We start from the raw sequence: 11,172 nt of genomic DNA, 5'->3' as shown, positions 1-11,172 counted from the left end.
ACTGAACGTTGATGGAGAGAGTTGGGTAATTATTTGTGCATATGCACCTGGGCATGAGAAGAAAGATCATGAGAGGAAAGTGTTTTGGGAGCAGCTGAATGAGTGTGTTAGTGGTTTTGATGCATGAAACCGGGTTATAGTGAAGGGTGATTTAAATGCAAAGGTGAGTAATGTGGCAGTTGAAGGAATAATTGGCATACATGGGGTGATCAGTGTTGTAAATGGAAATGGTGAAGAGCTTGTAGATTTATGTGCTGATAAAGGACTGGTGATTGGGAATACCTGGTTTAAAAAGAGAGATATATATAAGTATACGTATGTAAATAGGAGAGATGGCCAGAAAGCGTTATTGGATTAGGTGTTAATTGATAGGTGTGCGAAAGAGAGACTTTTGGATGTTAATGTGCTGAGAGGTGCAACTGGAGGGATGTCTGATCATTGTCTTGTGGAGGCGAAGGTGAAGATTTGTAGAGGTTTTCAAAAAAGAAGAGAGAATGTTGGGGTGAAGAGATTGGAGAGAGTAAGTGAGCTTGGGAAGGAGACTTGTGTGAGGAAGTACCAGGAGAGACTGAGTACAGAATGGAAAAAGAAGAGAACAAAGGAGGTAAGGGGAGTGGGGGATGGAATTTAGGGAAGCAGTGATGGCTTGCGCAAAAGATGCTTGTGGCATGAGAAGCGTGGGAGGTGGGCAGATTAGAAAGGGTAGTGAGTGGTGGGATGAAAAAGTAAGATTATTAGTGACAGAGAAGAGAGAGGCTTTTGGACGATTTTTGCAGGGAAAAAATGCAAATGAGTGGGAGACGTATAAAAGGCAGGAGGTCAAGAGAAAGGTGCAAGAGGTGAAAAAGAGAGCAAATGAGAGTTGGAGTGAGAGAGTATCATTAAATTTTAGGGAGAATAAAAAGATGTTTTGGAAGGAGGTAAATAAAGTTCGTAAGACAAGGGAGCAAATGGGAACTTTAGTGAAGGGGGCTAATTGGGAGGTGATAACAAGTAGCGGTGATGTGAGACAGAGATGGAGTGAGTATATTGAAGGTTTGTTGAATGCGTTTGATAGAGTGGCAGATATTGGGTGTTTTGGTCGAGGTGGTATGCAAAGTGAGAGGGTTAGGGAAAATGATTTGGTAAACAGAGAAGAGGTAGTAAAAGCTTTGCGGAATATGAAAGCCACCAAGGCAGCGGGTTTGGATGGTATTGCAGTGGAATTTATTAAAAAAGGGGGTGACTATTGTTGACTGGATGGTAAGGTTATTTAATGTATGTTTCATTCATGGTTAGGTGCCTGAGGATTGGCGGAATGTTTGCATTGTGCCATTGTACAAAGGCAAAGGGGATAAGAGTGAGTGCTGAAATTACAGAGGTATAAGTTTTGAGTATTCATTCCTGGTAAATTATATGAGAGGATATTGATTGAGAGGGTGAAGGCATGTACAGAGCATCAGATTGGGGAAGAGCAGTGTGGTTTCAGAAGTGGTAGAGGATGTGTGGATCAGGTGTTTGCTTTGAAGAATTTGTGAGAAATACTGAAATACTTAGAAAATCAAATGGATTTGTATGTAGCATTTATGGATCTGGAGAAGGCATATGATAGAGTTGATAGAGATGCTCTGTGGAAGGTATCAAGAATATATGGTGTCAGAGGCAAGTTGTTAGAAGCAGTGAAATGTTTTTATCGAGGATGTAAGGCATGTGTACGTGTAGGAAGAGAGGAAAGTGATTGGTTCTCAGTGAATGTAGGTTTGTGGCAGCGGTGTGTTATGTCTCCATGGTTGTTTAATTTGTTTGTGGATGGGGTTGTTAGGGAGGTGAATGCAAGAGTTTTGGAAAGAGGGGTAAGTATGGGCAAGTATGCAGTCTGTTGTGAACGAGAGAGCTTGGGAAGTGAGTCAGTTGTTGTTCACTGATGATACAGCGCTGGTGGCTGATTCATGTGAGAAACTGCAGAAGCTGGTGACTGAGTTTGGTAAGGTGTGTGAAAGAAGAAAGTTGAGCGTAAATGTGAATGACAGCAAGGTTATTAGGTACAGTAGGGTTGAAGGTCAAGTCAAATGGGAAGTAAGTTTGAATGGAGAAAAATTGGAGGAAGAAGTGTTTTAGATATCTGGGAGTGGATTTGGCAGTGGATGGAAACATGGAAGCGGACGCGAATCATAGGGTGGGGGAGGGGGCGAAAATTCTGGAAGTGTTGAAGAATGTGAGGAAGTCGAGAACATTATCTCGGAAAGCAAAAATGGGTATGTTTGAAGGAATAGTGGTTCCAACAATGTTGTATGGTTGCAAGGCGTGGGCTATGGATAGAGTTGTGCGCAGGAGGGTGGATGTGCTGGAAATGAGATGTTTGAGGACAATATGTGGTGTGAGGTGGTTTGATCAAGTTAGTAATGTATGGGTAAGAGAGATGTGTGGTAATAAAAAGAGTGTGGTTGAGAGAGCAGAAGCTGGTGTTTTGAAATGGTTCGGTCACATTGAGAGAATGAGTGGGGAATGATTGACCAATAGGATATATGTGTCGGAGGTGGAGGGAACAAGGAGAAGTGGGAGACCAAATTGGAGGTGGAAAGATGGAGTGAAAAAGATTTTGAGTGATCGGAGCCTGAACATGCAGGAGGTGAAAGGCGGGCAAGGAATAGAGTGAATTGGAACAATGTGGTATTATGGGGTCGACGTGCTGTCAATGGATTGAACCAGGACATGTGAAGCGTCTGGGGTAAACCATGGAAAGTTCTGTGGGGCCTGGTTGTGGAAAGGGAGCTGTGGTTTTGGTGCATTATTACATGACAGCTAGAGACTGAGTGTGAATGAATGGTGCCTTTGTTGTCTTTTCCTAGCGCTACCTCGCACACATGAGGGGGAGGGGGTTGATATTCCATGTGTGGCGAGGTGGCGATGGGAATGAATAAAGGTAGACAGTGTGAATTATGTACAAGTTGGGGTGTCAAAATGTATGTGGATGTAACCAAGATGAGAAAAAAGGAGATATAGGTAGTATGTTTTAGGAAAGAAACCTGGATGTTTTGGCTGTGAGTGAAACGAAGCTCAAGGGTAAAGGGGAAGAGTGGTTTGGGAATGTCTTGGGAGTAAAGTCAGGGGTTAATGAGAGGACAAGAGCAAGGGAAGGAACGGCACTACTTCTGAAACAGGAGTGGTGGGAGTATGTGATAGAGTGTAAGAAAGTAAACTCTAGACCGATATGGGTAAAACTGAAAGTGAATGGAGAGAGATGGGTGATTATTGGTTCATATGCACCTGGGCATGAGAAGAAAGATCATGAGAGGAAAGTGTCTTGGGAGCAGCTGAGTGAGAGTGTTAGTAGTTTTGATGCATGAGACTGGGTTAAAGTGATGGGTGATTTGAATGCAAAAGTGAGTAATGTGGCAGTTGAGGGAATAATTGGTGTACATGGGGTGTTCAGTGTTGTAAATGAAAATGATGAAGAGCTTGTAGATTTATGTGCTGAAAAAGGACTGGTAATTGGGAATATCTGGTTTAAAAAGAGAGATATACATAAGTACACATATGTAAGTAGGAGAGATGGCCAAAGATCGTTATTGGATCATGTGTTAATTGATATGCATGCGAAAGAGACTATTGGATGTTAATAAGCTGAGAGGTGCAACTGAAGGGATATCTGATCATTATCTTGTGGAGGCGAAGGTGAAGATTTGTAGAGGTTTTCAGAAAAGAAGAGAGAATGTTGGGGTGAAAAGAGTGGTGAGAGTTAGTGAGCTTGGGAAGGAGACTTGTATGAAGAAGTACCAAGGGAGACTGAGTACAGTGTGAAAAAAGGTGAGAACAAAGGACATAAGGGGAGTGGGGGAGGAATGGGATGCATTTAGGGAAGCAGTGACGGCTTGTGCAAAAGATGCTTGTGGCATGAGAAGCATGGGAGGTGGGCAGATTAGAGAGGGTAGTGAGTGGTGCATGAAGAAGTAAGATTGTTAGTGAAAGGGAACAGAGAGGCATTTGGACAATTTTTGCAGGGAAATAATGCAAATGACTGGGAGTTGTATAAAATAAAGAGGCAGGAGGTTAAGAGAAAGGTGGAAGAGGTGAAAAAGAGGGCAAATGAGAGTTGGGGTGAGAGAGTATCATTAAATTTTAGGGAGAAGAAAAAGATGTTTTGGAAGGAGGTAAGTAAAGTGCATAAGACAAAGGAATCAATGGGAACTTCAGTGAAGGGGACTAATGGGGGGGTGATAACAAGTAGTGGTGATGCGAGGAGATGGAGTGAGTATTTTGAAGGTTTGTTGAATGTGTTTGATGATAGAGTGGCAGATATAGGGTGTTTTGGTCGAGGTGGTGTGCAAAGTGAGAGGGTTAGGGAGAATGATTTGGTAAGCAGAGAAGAGGTAGTAAAAGCTTTGCAGATGATGAAAGCCAACAAGGCAGCAGGTTTGTATGGTATTGCAGTGGAATTTATTAGAAAAGAGGGTGACTGTTTGGTTGATTGGTTGGTAAGGTTATTTAATGTATGTATGATTCATGGTGAGGTGCCTGAGGATTGGCGGAATGCTTGCATAGTGCCATTGTACAAAGGCAAAGGGGATAAAAGTGAGTGCTCAAATTACAGAGGTATAAGTTTGTTGAGTATTCCTGGAAAATTATATGGGAGGGTATTGATTGAGTGGGTGAAGGCATGTACAGAGCATCAGATTGGGGAAGAGCAGTGTGGTTTCAGAAATGGTAGAGGATGTGTGGATCAGGTGTTTGCTTTGAAGAATGTATATGAGAAATACTTAGAAAAGCAAATGGATTTGTATGTAGCATTTATGGATCTGTAGAAGGCATATGATAGAGTTGATAGAGATGCTCTGTGGAAGGTATTAAGATGTGGGAGGCAAGTTGTTAGAAGCAGAGAAAAGTTTTTATTGAGGATGTAAGGCATGTGTACGTGTAGGAAGAGAGAAAAGTGATTGGTTCTCAGTGAATGTAGGTTTGCGGCAGGGGTGTGTGATGTCTCCATGGTTGTTTAATTTGTTTATGGATGGGGTTGTTAGGGAGGTGAATGCAAGAGTTTTGGAAAGAGGGGCAAGTATGAAGTCTGTTGTGGATGAGAGAGCTTGGGAAGTGAGTCAATTGTTGTTTGCTGATGATACAGCACTGGTGGCTGATTTGTGTGAGAAACTGCAGAAGCTGGTGACTGAGTTTGGTAAAGCGTGTGAAAGAGGAAAGCTGCGAGTAAATGTGAATAAGAGGAAGGTTATTACGTACAGCAGGGTTGGGAGACAAGTCAATTAGGAGGTAAGTTCAAGTGGAGAAAAACTGGAGGAAGTGAAGTGTTTTAGATATCTGGGAGTGGATTTGGCAGCGGATGGAACCATGGAAGCGGACATGAATCATAGGGTGGGGCAGGGGGCAAAAGTTCTGGGAGCGTTGAAGAATGTGTGGAAGTCGAGAACATTATCTCGAAAAGCAAAAATGGGTTTGTTTGAAGGAATAGTGGTTACAACAAAGTTATATGGTTGCGAGGGGTGGGCGATAGATAGAGTTGTCCGGAGGAGGGTGGATGTGCTGGAAATGAGATGTTTGAGGACAATATGTGGTGTGAGGTAGTTTGATTAAGTAATAACAAGGTAAGAGAGATGTGTGGTAATAAATAGAGTGTGGTTGAGAGAGGAGAAGAGGGTGTTTTGAAATGGTTTGGTCACATGGAGAGAATGAGTGAGAGGAGATTGACCAAGAGGATATATATGTGTCAGAGGTGGAGGGAACGAGGAGAAGTGGGAGACCAAATTGGAGGTGGAAAGATGGAGTGCAAAAGATTTTGAGTGATCGGGGCCTGAACATGCAGGAGGGTGAAAGGCGTGGATGGAATAGAGTGAATTGGAACGATGTGGTATACTGGGGTCGATGTGCTATGAATGGATTGAACCAATGCATGTGAAGCATCAGGGGTAAACCATGGAAATTTCTGTGAGGCCTGGATGTGGAAAGGGAGCTGTGGTTTCGGTGCATTATACATGACAGCTAGAGACTGAGTGTGAACGAATGTGGCTTTAGTTGTCTTTTCCTAGCACTACTTCGTGCGCATGAGGGGGGAGGGGGTTGATATTTCATGTGTGGCGGGGTGGCGATGGGAATGAATAACAGGCAGACAGTATGAATTATGTACATGTGTTTATATGTAAATATCTGTGTGTGTATATATATATAAGTATACATTGAGATTTATAGCTATGTATATTTGCGTGTGTGGACGTATATGTATATACATGTGCATGTGGGTGGGTTGGGTCATTCTTACATCTGTTTCCTTGCGCTACCTCGCTAACGCGGGAGACAGCGACAAAGCAAAATAATAATAATAATATATATAGTACAGCTGTCACAAATTTATGACTGAAATTTACAATTTTCTCAAGGGCCAAATTTCTTGACTTAAATGTCCATAATACAGGGGCCTATGTAATACACATCAGGGAACAATATAAACACTAACATTTAATGCCTGAGAGAATTCAGCAAGGAAAAAAAAGGACCATTAAATCAAGTATACTACCTGTCAACACACTAAAATGGCACCAGATGACAAGTCAGTGTCCAACAATGCTGTTGCAAGTTTTTTGATGTTGAAGGCTCCACTCACAGACAAAGTTCACATCAAGGCCAAGCCTTAATAAACATACAGAGAGGATTATGAATAGGAAAAAGAAAGAGACAAAAATAAGTATTTATGAATTTTGGAAGAGGTGAAAAACCTGTCTTTTAAAATGTGCCAGATCACAGCTATTGGGAAAGATATGAGAAGGTATAGAGTTCCAAACCTTCAAGGTGTAAGGAAAGAAACAGTAATCAAAATGGCTCACCCTTGAGTTGCCAATGGTTAAACTGTAATTATGTGATGCAGTAGCTTGCCAAGTAACACGTGGTATAGCTAGTGGTTGGAGCACACAAGTACCCAGCACTTGGAAGCAAAACCCACAGTAATACCTATAGAAGAGGGAAAGTGTACTACTTAAGTGGAGAAACTACTGAATCCTTCAAAAAAAGATTAGACTCCAGGTTGGATGAATCTTAAATGGACAATCAAGCCAAAGTTGTAGCCACTGAGAAAAACAGCATCACACAACATGTAAGATGTGAAGAGCAAAAGATTGGTGGTCATGTGAGACAACACTACCCACCTAGCAAGAGATGTGGTGCATGCTACATGCTAACTCCACCATCAAGGCAAAATATCATCTCAGGTACTCTTAGCTTAGGATCTCTACATACTTAGAAACATAAATACATATACAATAAACAAATTAATCAAACACTATAAATTCTTTAATAATACCATCTTACCTCTACCAATGTGGAATAAAATCCTGGTTCTGTTTCCCATTCTTGTAACTGCAGTTCTGCTGGTTTCAAGATTTCTGCCTCTTGGCTAGTTGCCCGCCTCAGGGTGTCTAATACCAATTCTCTTCCACCACTCATTTTGATCAAAGACTTTGTGCACTATGCTTATTTCAGTTCCTTTATAGGATGACTACCCAGCAGGCCATTTCAGAACAAGTACTTTGCTTAGATGTTATTTTCTTTATTCAGTTTTGGGTATTGTATAAGATTAGCATTTCCATATAAAATTACTTGTCCATTATTTGTTTTACAAGTAAAATCAATTGTAATTATTTTTCTTAGCCCTGTCAACTTCACAATAACTTCCACCTCTTCTCCAACATAACATGGATTTGGAAAATTCAGCTCTTGTCTCACTACCACGACTCCAGGACCAGGAAGCTGGGTTCCAATGACCTTTGATACAAGGCTGTTCAAATATGCACCATGAACAACACAACTTCTGAAGCTGGTTTGACTTTGAATGTAACATTTATCAATATGAAGAGGATTTTTATCACCTGAGAGTTCAGCAAATTTTTCCACATCCTTTGGGGTAATTTTCTTTTTAAATGTTGCACTGTCACCAACTTTGAATGATATACATCTTCCAGATATAACCACACAATTTCTTTGTAAAAAACAACCTAGTCTACATGAGTGCCCTAAAAACAGCAACATCAGAGATATTGCATGCAAATTACTTTTTATATCAAGTAAACATTCAAAACTTCTTTCCACTCTTCATTATATCAAGTTTTCTTATTGTATCAATATTTCCAAGACATCAATAATCCTTATGCAAAAATCCATTGTCAAATTCACAAATCTTAAAAAAATTGAAGAATTCAATTTTCACTTCAAACTTTCAGATTTTTCAAACCATTTCAGCGAAATTAACATTTGCCACATTTCCATCAAAATGATACAACTAAACTGCCTTTGCCTTCATTACTTGCTCAGGAGTACAGTAATCAGATAAAAAGATTTTGGCTAAGTTAGAAATTCTAGGATTATCACTATCAGTCTTCCTTAGCATCTGCTTCACCACTTCAGTAGCAGTAATCTCTGAAAAAAGTGTGAAATATTCATCTTTAAGTACCAAGAGAAAATGGATTTATACACTTTCCTGTGTATAAATATTCTCAATCATTTATATACCATTAAGTTTACCTTCTTTAATTTGAGCACTCACCTTTATATATTTATATTTATTTACTATACTTTGTCGCTGTCTCTCACATTAGCAGGGTAACGCAAGAAAATAGACGAAATAATGGCCCAACCCACCCACATACACATGTATATACATAAACGTCTACACACGCACATGTACATACCTATACATCTCAATGTATACATATATACACATGTACATAATTCATACTGTCTGCCCTTATTCATTCCCGTCGCCACCCCGCCACACGAAATAACAAGCCCCTCTCCCCTCACGTGTGCGAGGTAGCGCTAAGAAAAGACAACAAAGGCCACAATCGTTCACACTCAGTCTCTAGCTGTCATGTGTAATGCACCGAAACCACAGCTCCCTTTCCACATCCAGGCACCACAGAATTTTCCATGGTTTACCCCAGACGCTTCACATGCCCTGGTTCAATCCATTGACAGCACATCGACCCCGGTATACCATATCGTTCCAATTCACTCTATTCCTTGCACGCCTTTCACCCTCCAGCATGTTCAGGCCCCGATCACTCAAAATCTTTTTCACTTCATCTTTCCACCTCCAATTTGGTCTCCCACTTCTCGTCATTCCCGCCACCTCTGACACATATATTCTCTTGGTTAATCTTTCCTCACTCATTCTCTCCATGTGACCAAATCATTTCAAAACACTCTCTTCTGCTCTCTCAACCACATTTCTTTTATTACCACACATCGCTCTTCCCCTTTCATTATTTACTCGATCAACCCACCTCACACCAGACACTGTCTTCAAACATCTCATTTCCAGCACATCCACCCTCTTCCGCACAACTTTATCTATAGCCCACGCCTCGCAACCATATGTGAATATGTGATAGAGTGTAAGAAAGTAAACTCTAGATTGATATGGTTAAACTGAAAGTGGATGGAGAGAGATAGGTGATTATTAGTGCATATGCACCTGAGCATGAGAGGCAAGATCATGTGAGGCAAGTGTTTTGGGAGCAGCTGAGTAAGTGTGTTAATAGTTTTGATGCACAAGACCAGGTTATAGTGATGGGTGGTTTGAATGCAAAGGTGAGTAATGTGGAAGTTGAGGAAATAATTGGTGTACATGGGGTGTTCAGTGATGTAAATGGAAATGATGAAGAGCTTGTACATTTATGTGCTGAAAAAGGACTGGTGATCTGAAATACCTGGTTTAAAAAGAGATACACATAAGTATACGTATATAAGTAGGAGAGACGGCCAAAAGGCATTATTAGATTACATGTTAATTGATAGGCACACGAAAGAGAGACTTTTGGATGTTAATGTGCTGAGAGGTGCAACTGGAGGGATGTCTCATCATTATCTTGTGGAGCCGAAAGTGAAGATTTGTAGAGGTGTGAGAAAGTACCAAGAGAGAATGAGTAAAGAATGGAAAAAAGTGAGAAAAAAGGACATAAGGGGAGTGGGGGAGGAATGGGATGTATTTAAGGAAGCAGTGATGGCTTGCGCAAAAGATGCTTGCGGCATGAGAAGCGTGGGAGGTGGGCAGATTAGAAAGGGTACCGAGTGGTGGGATGAAGAAGTAAGATTGTTAGTGAAAGAGAAGAAAGGGGCATTTGGACGATTTTTGCAGGGAAATAGTACAAATGACTATGAGATGTATAAAAGAAAGAGGCAGGAAGTCAAGAGAAAGATGCAAGAGGTGAAAAAGAGGGCAAATGGGAGTTGGGGTGAGAGAGTATCATTAAATTTTAGCGAGAATAAAAAGATACTTTGAAAGAAGGTAAATAATGGAAGACAAGGGAATCAATGGGAACTTCAGTGAAGGGGGCTAATGGGGAGGTGACAACAAGTAGTGGTGATGTGAGATGGAGATGGAGTGATTATCTTGAAGGTTTGTTGAATGTGTTTGATGATAGAGTGGCAGATATAGTGTGTTTTGGTCGAGGTGGTGTGCAAAGTGAGAGGGTTAGGGAGAATGATTTGGTAAACAGAGAAGTAGTAAAAGCTTCGTGGAGGATGAAAGACGGCAAAGCAGTGGGTTTGGATGGTATTGCAGAGGAATTTATTAAAAAAGGGGGTGACTGTATTGTTGACTGGTTGGTAAGGTTATTTAATGTATGTATGACTCATGGTGAGGTGCCTGAGGATTGGCAGAATGCATGCATATTGCCATTGTACAAAGGTAAAGGGGATAAAAGTGAGCGCTCAAATTACAGAGGTATAAGTTTGTTGAGTATTCCTTCGAAATTATACGGGAGGGTATTGATTCAGAGGGTGAAGGCATGTACAGAGCATCAGATTGGGGAAGAGCAGTGTGGTTTGAGAAGTGGTAGAGGATATGTGGATCAGGTGTTTGCTTTGAAGAATGTATGTGAGAAATACTTAGAGAGAAAATGGATTTCTATATAGCATTTACGGATCTGGAGAAGGCATATGATACGAGTTGATAGAGATGCTCTGTGGAAGGTATTAAGAATATATGGTGTGGGAGGCAAGTCGTTAGAAGCAGTGAAAAGTTTTTCTCGAGGATATAAGGCATGTGTATGTGTAGGAAGAGAGGAAAGTGATTGGTTCTCACTGAATGTAGGTTTGCAGCATGGGTGTGTGATGTCTCCATGGTTGTTTAATTTGTTTATGGATGAGGTTGTTAGGGAGGTGAATGCAAGAGTTTTGGAAAGAGGGACAAGTATG

The 11,172-nt window shown here is 41.0% G+C and overlaps 1 protein-coding gene across 2 annotated transcripts in view; it reads right to left on the bottom strand.

Moving 5' to 3' along the window:
• Positions 1–11,172, bottom strand: part of LOC139761956 (armadillo repeat-containing protein 7) — a 174,342-nt gene that overhangs the window by 41,734 nt on the left and 121,436 nt on the right. Inside the window, exon 5 of one of the 2 annotated variants that reach the window (XR_011715651.1) lies at positions 6,998–8,391. Coding sequence is in view for 1 of the 2 variants with exons in the window: in XM_071686667.1 (XP_071542768.1) it covers positions 8,255–8,391 (137 nt within the window). In the remaining variant the exon portion in view is untranslated. Of the gene's footprint in view, positions 1–6,997; positions 8,392–11,172 lie in introns of those variants that run through there. The other variant, XM_071686667.1, reaches the window with a different exon arrangement.

The sequence above is a fragment of the Panulirus ornatus genome, chromosome 42 (assembly GCF_036320965.1).
Source record: "Panulirus ornatus isolate Po-2019 chromosome 42, ASM3632096v1, whole genome shotgun sequence".
Classification (NCBI taxonomy): Eukaryota; Metazoa; Arthropoda; class Malacostraca; order Decapoda; family Palinuridae; genus Panulirus; species Panulirus ornatus.
Note: the sequence above shows the minus strand (reverse complement) of the source record. Positions and strands in the feature narration are given on the sequence as shown.